The sequence below is a fragment of the Phasianus colchicus genome, chromosome 16 (genome assembly GCF_987193195.1).
Source record: "Phasianus colchicus chromosome 16, bPhaCol1.hap1.1, whole genome shotgun sequence".
NCBI classification, from domain to species: domain Eukaryota; kingdom Metazoa; phylum Chordata; class Aves; order Galliformes; family Phasianidae; genus Phasianus; species Phasianus colchicus.
Window position 1 is genome coordinate 12,186,670 of NC_143451.1, and position 16,434 is coordinate 12,203,103.

Here is a 16,434-nt window from a genome sequence, read left to right on the forward strand (position 1 = left end):
AAGACAACTGCTGGCATCACTCTGATCTCCTTTCCTCCAGCCCTGACTGCAGTCAATGTCACATCTCCAGCGTGGGATGGACCTCAGTGTCTCGGTCTGTGTGCTCAGCGGATGCATCTTTTGAAATATGCATGCTCCATTTTACTGCAGAGCATGAACAATGAGAAAAATCCAGACTGAAAAGTAACTGAGTGTATGGATTGTGCTGTTGCTTGTTTATTTTTTTGCTTCACAAGTGCAGTATTAAGAAAAGTGGAGTTTCAATCTGATTCAGATTTGCAGTGGTTGATATGCTTACAGTGGACACTTTGTTCTTTATTCTTGCAGCTGATGTGTTGGGGGTTTTCCCATGTATTTTTGTAAGAATGCGGGAACTTGCATTGAAATTGAGAAGTAAAAGGCATAGATGTTGTACTGAACAAGTGTGAGCCTGGTTAATGGATACGTTGTTGTGGAACAAGGCTTGGAACTTTTAGCATGAACGGCAAAGAACCCATCAGAATTGGGAATCTCTGAGTTGAGCAGCTCAGTGTAAGCTGGAGGTGTGCTGTCAGCCTTTGAAAGAATAACTTGGCCAATATCTTGAGATGATATTTACCTCCATATTATTATAGCAGTAGAAATTACAAGCAGTTTCTTTTACAACTTCCTTAAAAGTGACTGCAGAGAGGAATGTGTCAAGCTAAGCACTATGATGAGCACCTTACAGTCTTGTATGTGTGTGAATACCCTGTGAAGCAGCAGATCAGAGGGAACTGAAATGGCTTGGTGGCCAAAACAAAGCAAAAAGCCTGGAGTGTTGGGGATCTGACTTTCAGAAAACTGATTTTTCATCTCAGAATTTTTTTATATGAAGAGCTTTTATGCTGTAGGGGCTGGCGATGCATTTAACCAATTCCTGAAATATTTTGAGCAAAGAGGAAAATATTCCATTTGGGTTCCCCCCGTCTTACAGATGAGCACTGAAGCACGCCGTGGGCCAGCAGCAGGAGGATCCGTGGAGCTGGCAGGGAGCAGAGGGGTCTGAGGCACAAAAGAGTGAGACTGCAAACCATCATGGCTTTGCTCAGCTTGGTGGTTGTGTGATGCAACCAAGGTAAATTTGGTTTTAAAAGGGTGCTCACAATTCGACACATACCGTAACTTTCATCTTTCCAGTGCTTTTAGGGGACAGAACGTTAACAGACTTTTTTTCCCAATGCATATAAATGAGATGCAGCTGTTACAGGTCAGTAACAGCGCAGATACGCAGCCGGCCCTGACTGCTGCACAGTGAGCACAGAGCATCACAGCAGTGCTGCTGCCACCAGCTGCCTTAGCAGCGCTTTTCCCTGGGCCGGGACAAGACTCAGACAGACAAAAGGAACGTGTCCATGGGTGTTCTGCATGTGTTACGTTCTTCAGTCTAAAATTAAATACCTTCTCGGAATTAGACAAGTCTGCTAACAGAATAAATAATTCTTCTGTGTAATCCAACAGCTTGGGCTTCAGCTCGGGCACAAGTGATCTTTTTGTTGTTGTTTAATCACAGAGGTAATTTGACTTGTCTACAAATAATGTTTTGATAAACTTCAATAGGAATTAGCGAAGCGCCCATCAAATGGGGTTTATAAAAAGTTGCTTGGGAAAATGTGCCGTAAGTAGTCTGCAATTCGAGGCATTTCCTTCGCGGGATGCTTATCAAGTCTGCGTGTGCTACTTCCAAACTGAACTAGGGCATAGATGAGAACTATTTTTGATAGAAGGGGGGAGAAAAGGAAATAAAGCTGAGCTGAAAAATAGTAGTGGCTTTCCCTTTTTTTTTTTTTATCATCGCCTCAGGATGTAAATCATACACATTGCAGAGAGAAAACAGACTTTGAAACAGCAGAAGGAATCAGAGTAATCTGTGATGCTTGAGATGATGCTGGCAGTGTAAACGTGACTGAAATAGTCATCATAGGGCTGGTGGGTAAATATGTTAGAAGTCTTGGGATAAAGTGGCTTCTCTCACATAGCCACTATAGCAAGGAAAACCAAAATGCCCTGTTTGTTCCTGGGGTGGCTCTGTGCTGCAGAGCAGCTGGCAGTTGTTCAGGCAGCCGTGCTTCCAGATGCCTCTGTGGGGCTGTAGAGCTTTTCTTTCTTCTTTTATTTAATGATAGCAGCAAAGAATTGTAGCATAGATGAAAAGGACGGAGGAAAATTTTCTGTGGGGATTTCTTCTAGATGAGAAGGCTGATACTGCTCTGTTTCCTAAGCGGTTGGTGGTTCCTCAATTCAGCAGTGAAACCTGGCACACCAAGCTGTCCGTGCATCTCAGAGCCAGGGCACTGCTGTCTCCTCCATCAGGCTGATGAAGGAAATTAAGGGACAAGCTTAAGCTTCTTTTCAGCCTGGAAGAGATATAACGAGGCTGCAGAGAGCATCGCACCTGTCATTCTCATTCTCCTCTAAATAAGTTTTGGTACTTCATTTGAAGATCTGGAGGGAGTCAGCAGGAGTGGGAGAGCAGCTCTGGGGTGGGACAGGAGGGACGTGTGTGTAGTGAATCCACCACTTTTCTACAGTAAGTTTATCTTCATTCATTTGTCTCATAATTGAACAAGCAGAGTTGTTCCCCCAGCATTGTCTCTTTCGGTTTTGTTTGTTTCTTAGAGCATAATATTCCCCGGTTGAAACATCCAATGACTTTATCAATCACTTGTAATAACCCCTTGCGTACTTTTGTTTTGACTTAGGGGTTCTGTTTTGCTTTTAACCCAGATGAAATTGCGTGTTAATTCCTTGCACAGAGATCCATCTGCGTCCTGCGAGCATGTTGCTTGCAGCACCAGACAATGCATCAACCTCCTACTGGCATTTTTTAATTAAAAGTACAGCGCTATCACTTCAAATTAATGCCACATAGCTTATTTTAGCGAGGAAGAGAAATGTTGTTTGTAGGTTTTTCTTATGAAAATTGTTTATTAAATCTTGCTCTCCTTTGTTTCTCCCTAGCAGTTTGTCATTCAGCGCCTGGACAGTATCAGATTCCTGGTGTGCGAGTTGTGTTAGTGATATGAATGGAAATAAAGGTTTGCATTTAATATCTTGACTCCTTGATAAATAGGAATCACCTTCTTAATAAAAAAAATAAAATGATGTTCTACAGCTCCTGTAAACAAAGTGTCAGCCTATCTCCCACTGCATTCCCTGCGCTGAGTCCATAGTGAAGAAATAGGTATTTCTGGGAGCTTCTGTGTTATGAACTGTGAAGAGATGGCTTTTGTAATGCTGTTCAGTGAAATTGCTAGGCCCTGTTATACTAAATTACTGTGAGAGCGAGTAATGCATCTAGTGAGAGCCAGCCCTAGTGAGAGTGTTCCTCACAGAGCATTTCATTTTATCTAGAGTGTTAGCACTGCTAACCATCCATGCGAAATGTAATGTATTGAATCTATTTAATCAATTTAAAATGGAGAGCAAACTTGGTAGGCTTTGTCAGAACCGACTGTCTCTACGTGTTGTTTTTCTAAGTATCACATTTTAGACTTTGGTTGTGTTTATGTAGTGGTTTGAGAACGTTTTGTTCAGGAGAAGTTCATGTTTTTATTGGTATGTGATCCAGCGACCGAGTGTTGTCACTGGAGGAGACTCGTGTCAGAGTATGAAAGGCGTACATGAAGGCTGGATAGGAAGAAGCATGACATCTTTTCATCCATGCTCCATCTTATTTATATAAGACCTTTGATCGAGGTATCTTAGCAGCAATGGTTTATCATTTATTGATGTAATGGATGCTGATGTTCTGTACAAGGCAAATGGCGAGCCGTGTCGCAGGCAAAGCAATGAAAGTATAGAGCTGAGAAAATGGTAAACATCCTGGCCAGAGTCATGCAATGAAGTGTTTTTCATCACAATCACAGCCTGCAGATTCAGGTTGGGATTAGCAAGGGAGTTTCCTTTATTGAATAGTTTAAAAGGTATTCTTGAAAAATTGCTGGAGGGTTTCCACATACGTTGCTGTTAAGCCGCTGTTGGGAAACTGAATTGCAAAGCTTTTCTTCTTCATTTAAAGACGTCTTTGCTAGAACGCTATGTGCATGCTGTACGCTATCTGTTTTCATTCTAAACTCTATTTTTATTTTGCTCTCTGAAGCTAGTCTGTAACTAAAACATTCCTAGCATCTTTTGGCAGAGGATTTAGTCAAGGACATTTGTCATCCTGCTCTGAAGGCGCCAGTTCCGGCCTTTCTTCAAGTCACTCCAAAGCAAATTTCCTTCAGCAGTGTGTATGGTGACAATGAGGGGAGTTCCTGCATGCACTCCAAAGCCTTACTGATCTCCTCTTGTTGTCATGTGCTACCATGGCTTAATCTGAAAACAAATGTGAAATATTTAACATAGCTAGATGGTACAAGATAAGGCTTGGATTTGTTCTGTGTCTGTGATGTTAGTTATGCTTGAGCTCACAGCTCACCACTGGTCATTAACAAAATAATATGGATAAATGTCGTATGGCCACAGAGGGACTGGGCTGTCTCGATGTGTTCAGAGGGAAGATCCTTCCCTCCCCACCTCCCAGCTAAATCAAAGGATATTTGCTGTTGTGGATTGCTTTTTCTTACTCACCCCACCTCAGCCATGGATTTGCCCCAGCCAGGCTGTTTGTTTTGCTGTTCATCCCCAGTGACTGTCAGTGGTGCTGGGCTGAATAAACAGAGACTATTGATCAAATTTGAAGTCATTAACTTGGCAGATTAAATAGATTCTGTCCTATATAATTAGAACAAGGGAGTAACACATAGGCTGATACGGCTTTATTCTGAATAAAAGCCTCCTTTTCATGAAATCTTGTTTGGTGCTATTCAGCTCGTGCAGTTTTGTGCCTCCCCTGGGTCACACGAGAATTACACGTTCTGTTTAAAATACCAAAAGTGAAGCAGCTTGCTTTGCTTGTGCAAGAGGGGGATGATATTGATACAACGTGGATCTGCTGAACCTTGATAGTAATTGAAAATGTCGTTTGGCAGAAGGGCTCACTAACATGCCACGTGAAGTTATTGGTTAACCACATCCAGCTAACCATTTCTTGGGACAAACAGAGGTGTTGGGGGCCGGGTAGCAGCAGCACCAGCTCTGACTGTGAGCATTACCTGAGCTCAGAAGCAGCAGAATGTGATTGTCCATCTTGCTGCTGCTCAGCTGAGTGAAACACCCGCCTGCCAGCTCTGGATGTTTATACTCAAACACAACGGGTGATTAATTATTTTGGAAGGAAGACGTTTCCTTCTAATGGCTGCTGTTTTGTGATGTGTCTGTCAGCCTTCTAAATCACTTTAACATTTTCAGTGCTGTTCAGCGTGGCAGTAAGACACAGAGCTTTTTGCTGGACGTGTGCCGGACTCCGTGGAGATCTGCAAGGGATGGCTCTTGGTGTGAGTGTGGAATTCAAACACGAGCACCGTGTGCCTGCAGTCAGCCCAGTGCTCCACGTCATGCTGCTGCCAGTCCCTGGAGAGAGTGCAACCCCAGCAGCCGGGTGCCTGCTTACTGACCCACATTTCCTCAGGCAGAGTGCAGTCACGTGCCTGCCGGCACCGGGAGGAGCATCTCCTTGCCTGGAAATCAGATGAGAACTGATGGAGTTTGGTTCATCCAACCAAGACACTTGTAGGGAATTACCACTGGGTGACTAATAAGTGGTTAGGTAGGTTTGGAGTGTGCATGTGTGCTTCCTGTGGACAGGGCTGACTGCAGAACAGAGGCACAAAAAAGTCTCTTATACATTGTTCTCGTCTCCTATTGTAATTTCTGGATATGACTGATTGTTAAATCAGATCCTTGGTGGTGTTTTTTTTTTTTTTTTCCTGCATAGAAAAGCTTTTATTGTAATTCCTAGGCAAGAGCATTACAATCCAAGGGATGTTTTTCCTGCAACATGCAGACGTCATACAGAACAAAACAGTGATTCTATGTTAGGGTTAATAGAGCAAAAGTAGGTGAATGAATGAAAATTTGGCTTCAACAAGCTATTTATATCTCTATAATTACAGTCTTTTTATGGAACAAGCCTGACTTCTGTCCCATCCTCTTCCTTTCCCCCACTTCCACAGCTTCCTTATTGCTATCCTCCCTCCCTACAGTTGATGATGCAGCTGCTGTCACCTCCTGCTGTCTGTCCCCACCTCTTGCTGTCTGTCCCCAGTAGCCCTGCAGCCCAAAGCACTGCTGAGCTCTGGGTGCTGGTGCTGCTGGTGCCCTCTGCCAGCTGGGACAGACACAGCTGTGGCTCTGGGACTTGCTATGTTTTTGCAAGAGGGGTTGAAGCTGAGCTCTCTAAACATGACAAAATGCAGAAGGACAGTAAAGAGCAGTTTGGAGCATCTTGGGCGGATGTTGAAAGGGATTTTAACAGACTGAATAATTTAGGAAACAAAACTAAGATTTTAGAGTTCACTTTTTCCAGGGGCTGATACCAATATCCTGAAACAGCCAACGTACTTTCTTCAAAATCAGAAGCAAAGCCAGGAATTTAACTTGAGCAAACAAAATGTTTCTTTCCTTTTCTTGAATTTAAACTTTGCACCTTTATTTTCACTTGTGTTTAAGTTACTGCAGTTATTTTTCCTTTCTTGTATCTAAGTGCTTAAACAATCAGCTTCAACTACTTGGAAATTTTATCTGAACACATTGATAACATTTTCTTAGGTTTTTGCATGTGCCTCTTTAATCCTGTGAGGCTTGATGGATGTGATGTGAATGTGAGCTGTTAATGAAGGCAAAGAGAGGGGCTGGGAGGTGATTTCCTGCATGTGGCTCAGCTGTGTGCAGTGGATTGGGCCAGGAGGACATTGCATGGGGCTCATGGGATGCCTGCTTCGTTCATGGCACACAGCATCAGTTGTGTGTAACAAATAAAAGTGCTCACTGCATTTTTCTGGTATAGATTTCCTATAACTTATCATTATACTTCAATATCCAAGTAGTATTTTGAACTAATCTGGTGCATTTTTTGCAGTAATGGCTTTTCTCGACGAAGTGCTTTAAAACAAATGCAGTCTTCCCACTTCAGTGCTCTATACTGTTTGGTTTGTATTGACAGCATCTGAAATCAGCAAAAGAATTGAGGTTAGAACTGCTTGCTATACGTGTACAAGAACTGCTAATGAGATTATCATCAAAGAGAGAAGTCAGTAGAAGAAAGAAGACACAAGGATGGTTTATAACCCAGTACCAAAGTCCAGGTTAGGATCAAAACATCATTTATCACGGGCCATTAGGCCGTGCCACTTCTTTCAAGCACCAGCTCCATCTTGATGATCTGCATGCTTGCCATCCTCAGGTTGATAACTGCAGCCTGGGGAGCCACAGGAAGAAAGAAGTTCTTCTGAATGAGTTCCAGCTGGTTCAGTTTTTGGCTGTCCCTTTTCTAAGTAGCCCAGAACAAAATGAACCCATTGCTCGTGGCCTTTGCATGCTCTTAACTCTTCACTGAATATTGACTTTCAGCATCCTGGTTGTAAATCCGAGCTCACTCTTGGGTCTGTTCAGAAAGTGCTCCTCCATCTCATCTGGTTGTTATCATGCTTACTGCAAAACAAGCAGCAGATTTGCCAATAAGGAAGGCAAAGCTGCAAGGACATGAAGCGGTTTTACGTAAGCCTTGAGACTTTTTATCTTCCTTTCCTAACATGCCAAAAAGCACTCGGCATTCCTCAGTTAAAATATGAACACAGAAAACAACTGTATGTGTGAGAAGTTGGGGACAATTTGGAAGTCATTTGTTACCTGAGGTATGCGGCTTTAAAGCGCTGATGCAGTGCCGATGCCTCTCTTGGTATAAATATAAAGAATGCTTTTCATTTCCTTACCAAAAAAATAATCACGGGATGTTGATGGTTTCTATTGAAAAGTCATCCAGCATCCCTCAGAATTTGTTCTGGTAACAGTGCAGCAGTGCTGGGAGCAGCGCTCAGTAGGTCCTGCTCTTTGCTGAGGATTTCTAGCAACTGCTTGTTGCAAGGGTTATTGAAGAAATACAAAATGAGCTTGAGTTTTAGAAAATCAGCTTCAACCCACTGCATAGTTTTTCCCGAGGTTTGCTCTTTTGATATATCGAGTATTAGGTCGGCTAAACTTATCTTTCTGCCAAAATTCTATACTGGAAATTCTTTGCTCTGATGTTTTAGAAAGAATGAAGAAATGTGGATTCTTGAATGGTTTGACCACAGTGGTCACGTTTGAGACTTAAAAGTTCTGAAAATAGCAAGCAACATTTGTTGTTTCTTACTTTCAGTGCTTTTAAAAACTTTTTTCTTGCTGCTCATTTTGCTGGCTATTAATGGCAGCATTGGAGGACATATTATTGTCCTGGCTCATCACAGCAACTCTCTTACCAGTGGCTTTTCCTCAGTTCCCCGTGCAGCTTTATTTCAGCAAGCAGTCCTGCTTCGACAGGAGCCCAACTCACAGGTAAAGCTTTAACACAGGTTTCCATCTGAATTAACTGAAATTGTTCTCCTGATGCATTTGAGCCTATGTGACTAATAGTTTACGTAGTTTACAACTTGCACATGACTTACCACCATTCATTTTTGAAATAACAGTGCTGTTGCTTGCAAGCAATCTATTTAGTGTTTGATGAGAACCAGATGTGAGTTTTGTACTGTTTATTAAAATAAGCTAATTAGAAAATTTGGTTCCTATTGAGTTGATTTGGTACCTTATTCAATTGCTATAAGATATCAAAAATGCTCAGTATTGGCTCTGTATATAAAAACAAATCTCAGTTTTCAAATTGAGATTAAGTATGCGTGAAATTGTATTCACTTTTCCTCCCACAGAATAGTGTTCTATGTTCAAATTGTTATGTTGAAGTATCGATGCTACCTGTGTATGAGGGACTATAAATACCAGCCACTTTTTGGAGATGAAAACGTGTTTTAGGTTTGAAGTTTAGTGTTCCTATAGAAATGGCACTTGGCTATAGACCTCCAGCACGGTGCTTCCTGCTGACATAGGTTGGGTGAACTTTTTTCTTCCTCCTGCACTGCAGGAAGGTGGTTTGAAGCTGGCCAGTGTATGGGCAGAGAGCTGGAGGTGATGCTGGGCTAGAAAATACAGCCATCGTTGTTCCCCATAGCCTCAGGTGTAACAGCCAACCCAGGGTTTGGTGCCTATCATTATTCCAGCAATGTTTTGCGCCATGGACAGAACCCCAAGGCTGGGTCTGTTTGAATTGGTGTAGTTGCTTGGTCCCTTGGCTCATTTTAGACACGTGGTAGACATCCTCAAATATGTTACTTCTGGTTTTGGTCTTTTGTTTTCTGCTTTTCCCTCCTTAATAAAGCAGCAGAGAGCAGTTGTGCTGCTTTTCCTATCGGACTTAGGAAATGCATGTCTTGTAAAAACTCCAAGTCCATTAATTGGATGGTGTTTTGTGGGAGGAAAAAAGCTGCTAATAGTATATAAACGTACTCATAACTGGAGTCTCACAAACTGCTTATAAAAAATATAGTTGTGCTAATGGTGTGGGTAGCCCCACAGAGAATATCTGGGAAGAGGGGGATCTAAATTTCTGTGTTTTATAGTGCACAGAATGTTTATTGGAAAAGACTTTCATGTACTGAATTAGTAAGCAAGTGATCAACTGCAAGGGAGAATCTTTGCGAGCTTCTGTTTGATAATGAAAATACAGCGCTTAACACTTCATACGTTTAACTTAGGAAAGTGGAGATCAAAGAAATTAAATTAAACACACCTAAATTAAATGGTGACTTAGCAGTAGAATGTACTGCACAGGGCTCTCATTCTCATGAAGGAGTGTCAACCAGTTAGAAGGTCGTTTCTGCCCAGGCAGTAGTGAAATCCAGCGTAGTTCTGGACTCATTTCTAGAGTGCTTGTTGGCTTTTCTCTTGAATTTGATTCATAATTCATTGCTGTTCACCCGGTGCTTTCCAGAGGAACAGTTCTGTATTTGTGAAGACTTGGCCAGTCTTTCTAGGACAGACCTGTTGTCTACTGAGGTCACGGCATCAGGACTGCTTTAAGCTCGGTCCTCAGCTCCACCCGCTGTGAGCAGCGTTGGTTGAGTGTTCCGTTCTCTTGGGTACTCGTGTGCCTTTGAAAAAGGTGCTTTGAAAACTCCAAGTGTTAAAAGTGCAAAATATTTTTGGCCATCTTAGTAAAATTCAGTTTGGAATCTGAGTTATGAGTGCATGTGGGTGGAGGAACATGTTTTTCATGCTTTAGGAATTTTTTTCCAGATGCTTTTTCAGCACTTGGGTAACTATAAAAGCGAAGTATTAAGATTTCAGCACAGTTTTTATTTAAATGTAATTTAAGAAAATGGAGCCACATAGCCTTGTGGCAAGCTTTCAGCTTCGGAGCAGTGATCTTGCACAATGTATGTTGGTGTCTGTTTCAAAATGTGAGCACAAGTATGTGCAAGCCATGCAGATAAGCCTGTCTTGATAAATACTCTTTGCTTGAAAACAGAAATTATTCAAGTACGTGTGGTTGGAGACACGAGATGTGGAAGGGAAGAAATGCAGAACTGTGTTGTTCCCAGTAACTACGGCTTGCACAATCAAGTGTGGAGTAAATGTAAAATGCTGGTTTTGGTTCCAGCACGAATCTTGCCATTTAAATTGTTTTAGTTAGCTGTCAGCTAAGAGATGGAACAATATTCTGATCTCGAGGCAAATTCAGTGTTATTTAAGAAGAATTTTTTGTTCTTTCCAGGTACTTCTGTTTCTTTCAAGTGTATGCAGAAGCTGACACTATAGCTGAAGCCTGAGCATATGGACTGTTTTCAGGGAGCTGGGAGACCATTTGTGGACGCTCTAGCAAAGCAAAACTTGACTGAGTTTGATGAGTCTTGGCGGCAGAGGACTGAGTTTTAAAAACCATGGAGTAGTTATATGTAACTTAATGTTCTGTTAATGTTTTCTCTGGTTAAAGAGCGATCAATTGAGTGGTTTTTGAGAATGGCTCTCTTTGAGAACGAGTTCTCTTGAGAATGAGCTGCTGTGCAATGGGGATAGCAGTAGCTAACTTAGCCCTTACTTCCAGTTTGCAAAGAACATGGTTGTGTTCTGAGTGTGGTGCTAGATGGTCTGCAAGGGGAAGGTCCAAGGATGTGAAGGAAGCTCGTGCTGCAAGGATACTTCTTGATGGCAGAATTACTGTGTTCTTGCCCTAGTGTTCCTGGTTGTGTTCCCTTCAATTAAGAAATCACTGTAGGGGCAAGAGAAATGGTAAGCTAAAGGTGCTGAAGTCACTTTGAGAGGTTTGCCATCAACAACAGCAACAAAAAGGCCCTGGAACTAGTTTGAGTGAGAGGTGGGAGTTCACTGTAGTTGGAATTTGCCCCATTGTACAAGGGTTAAAGAAATTCCTTGGGTGACCTCTGTTTCAGACCTGGGGCTGGCTGAGGACAGCTGTAACAAACACTGCAGTAGTTGGGGTTACTTGGGTTTTACATCTGAGTAGAACATAGGAGATTGCAAAGAGAGTATAAGAAAGTTCTTGGCCTGCACTAGAGGAAGGCATAGCAATCTCATAAGAAAACTGATGCAATAATAGGATTTAATGAAAAATGTAATCTGGGAGTTAGCCTTTGTATCAGGCATTTGTTATGGGTGAACAAAGGGGAAAGAAGAGAAAGAAGAGTTAGTATGAGAGATAATTGGATATGCTTATTTCTACTTGTCTAATTTGTGTGCCTTTCTCTGATTCAGCATCGGCATTAATTCAGCTTCCTATTGATCTCCTCTTTTTATTTAATCCCTGCAAAGTTCTCCAGCTAATTCCATAACTCTTAGTGTTTCTCCAAGGTTTGTTTCTCAGTTCACACTAAAACTTGCTTTACTGGTCGTGTTGCATGCAGTCTCAGGTAACTAGAAATGTAATGGTGTTTGTTCTTCCAATAGTCCTGCACTGATTTTTTAGTGATTTACTTTATGGAGAGTTAATCAGACCTGCTGCTGTATACAACATGCAAGATGTGAAGACCTGCAGCCAGTCAGTGCCCAGGAGGATTTTTTCAGTTTGAGTAAGTTTTAGGAATCTTGGAGATGAAACTGTTAGGTTTTGTCAACTTGCTGTTGTTTGTGCTGTGAGGATTCTCTCTCATGCATGACATTTTTATGCTTAGGTAGGATGGAAATCTGATTCTTGGCAAAGTGGATACTTTAATGACATGTTAATGGACTAATAAAAATGGCTTTTTCTGGGTGTGTGGTTTTTTGAAGAGCTCTTCAAAGTTGTCTAGTGTTTGCAACTGGCTGCATGTAGCCAAGTTCCAACCCACGAGGAAAGCATGCCTTGAAAAGAAGCTTTGATTCTCACTGCAGCCTACACAGAAGGGCCACAAAAAGGCTTCGTGCATCAAATCCAGCAACTCTTTGAGAACTGAGGTTTTCTAATGAAGCATTGCTTTAATCTGACAGTTAAGTTTGGTTCCAGCTTCAGTACAGGCAGTCTTCAGATGCCAGGGTGTGATGTGTGGCAGCCCCAAAGTCTGAGGGATTGGGCTGGTTTGTAGAGGACTGCAGGTCTGGTTGGCATTCGTGAAGGTCACTCGGTGTACACATCACTGGGTACCCTTGTAAAATTAGTTCTGTACAGGTAATTGGTTTCTTTGGCAGATGTAAGACTCAGTTTGGTTTCTTTTCTGCGTTAAGCACTGCAGTGATTCACTTACTGTGAAGTTAAAGCAGTCCGTGGATTTGTGCATTGCAGTCTGAAGCAGACAGAGGAAGACTAGAAGTATTCTTAAAGCAAACAAGAAAAGGACTAGAATAGAAACCTTGGCCTTTGTGGTGACAGCTTAAGCTTCGATTTGTGAATAAAATGGTACCTTTCAGTTCAGTGATGTGGTTTGCTGCAGAGAAGCCACATTTTGACACACTCGCTGCCTTTACCCGTCTTTCCTTTTCCATTCAACTTGCTCTTGTGCCCTATCAAACATAAATGATTGTCAGCCTTAAGAAAACAAAGCACTTAAAAACCTTCGCGGGTTGCCTGGTAGTAGAAATAAAAACAAACGTTTATCTGCAGCGAAGTCTCGTTGAAGGTTATGTGCACAGAAGAGGGGCGATAAGCAGAGTCCTGCTTCAGGGCGCTCCGGGGGATGGCTTGGGGCTTTTCTGAGCACTTTGCACACAAATTGCGTAGAAGCATTCGGACGGAAGTGATTTCCCATCACGGAGCCAGCAAAGGTTCTAACTGTGGGCTGTGGTGCTTTGGGCTGTTAGAGCAGCATGTGGTAAATAGCTGATGCTTGTGCTTTTTCTTTTTTGTGTGAGCATGTTTGGCTGTTTGTTTGTGGAAGATTTTCTACACTTGGAACCCATTATTTTTCTTTGCAGTCTTCTGCAGACTTTTTCAGGACGGAAGAGTCCAACAACTTGCAGCGCTTGTAATGCTTATGCTACATATCTCATGATTAAAGGTGGTCTGCTCAGAAGTAAATACTAAGTGAAGTCCTTTGCACGTCATTAGCCTGCTGGCTTTGTGTTTACCTTCTGTCAGAAAGTAAAATGAATATATCCTGGAATCTAGCGCGTGTTTGCACAAGCACAAATGATTAACCTGGAATATCAAAGGGAAGGCCAGAGATGGCGGAGAGGTTTGTTTGCCAGCATCCCTCAGCACGACCTTCCCCCTTTCCCAAGGAAGATGTGGCCGTGCTGCAGGGTGGCCTTGTCCCCCCGTCTGCCTGGAGTGCTCAGCTCAATGCTGCTGGCTCAGATCGTAGCCACGTGTAAAGATCCTTCATTTCAGCAAGGAGGTGCTTACCTTTAACACGGAGCGAAGTGTGAATTATTGCAGTCCCTAATGCAGATGCTGCTTTGCATTGATACAGACTGGCGTCTACTGAATCTTTGCATGCTGCAAAACTCATCTACCTGCAAACAACGATAGCAGCATAGCGCTGTGCTGAGGGAATGTTATGTTACGTGCGAGTGAATGCGCTGTCGATGCAGTGTGAAAGACCTCCCTGCAGACCAGCAGCTGTCCTTTGAGCCCAGTGTGAAGGAGGAACTTGGCACCTGAGCACATTTGTAGGCAGCTCTGTTTGCTTGGGGACGTTTAATTGTTCCCCACCCGGGCTCTCCTCCTTCCCAGGAAGGCCGGTCACGCTCCAGAGGCCGCTCGCTGGTGAAGCAGCAGCTTTCTGATGCAATGCTCAGCCTGGCTCAGTGCAGGCAGCAGAGCCGTGCCTTGCTTCCCTTCCTACACCTGCTGCAGCTCCTACAGATGATTCACTTCTGCTTTGGGAGCGGGTGAGCAGCCGGGGGCTGGCACGGAACTGCTCGCCTCCCCCGGACTGCGCTGAATCCGCAGGGTGAATCCTGACTTTGTCTAAGCCTCATCCTTTCTTCACCCTCTGCCAAATATGCTTTCACATTAATGCTTCACCCAGCTGGCTAATTTGGCCTTTGAAATTATCTCAGTAATGTCAGGTGCTTAAAAAAACATTCCCATCCCTTTATAAATATTATAATAGGGATGTGAAGACGTTGCTTCAGTGTTCCTTGGGATCTACAGTATAAAAAGAAGTTCTTGAATGCTGCATAGCAATCCGGAGTGCAGCATAAACAAATAGTGTGTCAAGCTGGAACAAGTCGGTTGGCTTTCAAAAGGCAGAATGCAAATGTCCGAGACAGGAGAATTAGTGCCTTTTGTAACTCTGCAACAAATGTGAGCAGATTTCTCCTGCTGATGAGCCATAAGCCTCGCTTGAAAGAAAGGAAAAGCGCTTTGTAAAGTCTGGATGCTGGGTTTTGTGCAAAGCCTGAGCAGAGCAGCCGGTTTGCAGAGCAGCATCCAGCCCTTTCCCTGCGCCTCGTCTGTGGGCAGCAACCTGCCGTGCAGGGGTAACTTTAACAACTTCTTAAGCTTTTGTAGGTAAATCCAGCTGAGTTCAGGGCTTTCAGCCTGAGATGGCAGCAGCCAGATCCCAGAGCAGACTCACTGAGGTCCTGTTGGAGGCTGTGCATTTAAGAAGCAAATTGGGCGCAGCTTTACGGATCTGGGGGTGCTGTGTGCCCACTGCTGATGTGCTTTCATGTCCAAGCATCCCAGTGCTGACTTTTGTCACTTGTTGCTTTACTGGAATTTAGAAATGTATACCCTTGAAGTGATGGGGCACTTGAAAATATTTTTCTTAGTGAGTTTCCTATGCAAACAGTGGAGCAAAGCCAGAGGTCCCTCTCAGGCAGCCTCTTCCTACAGGCTGCTCCATAAAAGTTTGTCTGCCACTAGCTGTTATGCCAGTGTTCTTACTAGAAGGAATAATGGTTTTTTGCAACCTAAAATTGAGGGTTTCACAGGCTGCAACTGGCAAATTGGCAGCCATGCTCCTCTGCTATAGACTGAAAGCCTGTGGCCGAGAGAAAAGAATTAACTGAAAAATGTAATTCTTTGGTAACAGCTTTAGAAGCTGTGGCTGCTGTTGAGCTCTAGAAAGCACACCTGAAATGTAAAATAAATGTGATAATTATATAGCCAGACAATATGCAGATTGTTACATATCCATATTCTTCGAATTGGGGATGGAAAGTGGTATGAGTTATTTAAAAAAGAAAAAGCTCCACCACTCAGAGGAACTTTAACATTCATTTTGGCGTGTGCTGGAACATTCCACTTCTGATTTTACCTGCACTCACTGCCTGCTCTTCTGGTTCTTTTTCCTCGTCGGGAGGAAATTAAGCTTTCCCTGTTGTGCTTCCATAGAGCAGCAGCAGGCTGATTCTGTCATCCTGTTCTATTTCAAACCGAATGCCACAGTCCTGCAGACTTCTCCTTTTTGGTCAGCTGTTAAAATGCTCAAGAGCAGCTTTCCCTGAACATGCGGTTTGCCAATCTCAGAAGCACATAATTTTTAATCCATTCTAAAAATAGTTTCATGTAGTGGCTGCTTTAATTATTAATAAAACCGAAGGATTTGTGTATTTTTTTTTCCCATGAACATCTGTGTTAAGCTGGGATGGCTCTGGGCTGTTGGCTTGTCGTGTGAGATGAGGCAGTCCATATTCTGCTGGGTGTTTCAGCTGATGGGCCATTGCTGTGGAATTCCAGTGGAAATAGAAAAGAAATATATATTTATACACATCTTCACTGTGCCCAGCATAGAGTTACTGTGTGCAAATGCTCCTGGGGCTACTGGAAGTGCAGGGCCAGGCAGATGAGAAGTATCTGTGCTGAGGGAAATGACCATCTTGAGTTATTTGTGAGCATTCATTCTCATGCTGAAGGATAGAACTTGGTGGGGAAGAGACTCCCTCAAAGGCTAAGTCTTATAAATACCTTTCTTGGTTCTTTTTTTTCTTCCAGTGTTGGGCAAGTCAGAGCTCTTGTGTTTTCACGTGTGGCTCTGTAGTTACTTTTTCTGTCCTGTTCTAAGAGTTTAATGGACACTGAGCTACTTGAATTATTGAGGCTGTGCTGAGCAGCCCTTA

General features: G+C 43.0%; 1 protein-coding gene across 5 annotated transcripts in view; it reads left to right on the forward strand.

The window, feature by feature from the left end:
- Positions 1–16,434, forward strand: part of SMURF1 (SMAD specific E3 ubiquitin protein ligase 1) — a 43,007-nt gene that overhangs the window by 7,562 nt on the left and 19,011 nt on the right. Inside the window, exon 1 of one of the 5 annotated variants that reach the window (XM_090151416.1) lies at positions 10,419–10,564. The exons of the other annotated variants lie outside the window; for them this stretch is intronic. Within the exon in view, the coding sequence (XP_090007542.1) occupies positions 10,513–10,564 (52 nt within the window). The 5' untranslated portion in view covers positions 10,419–10,512. Of the gene's footprint in view, positions 1–10,418; positions 10,565–16,434 lie in introns of those variants that run through there. 5 annotated transcript variants of the gene reach the window in all.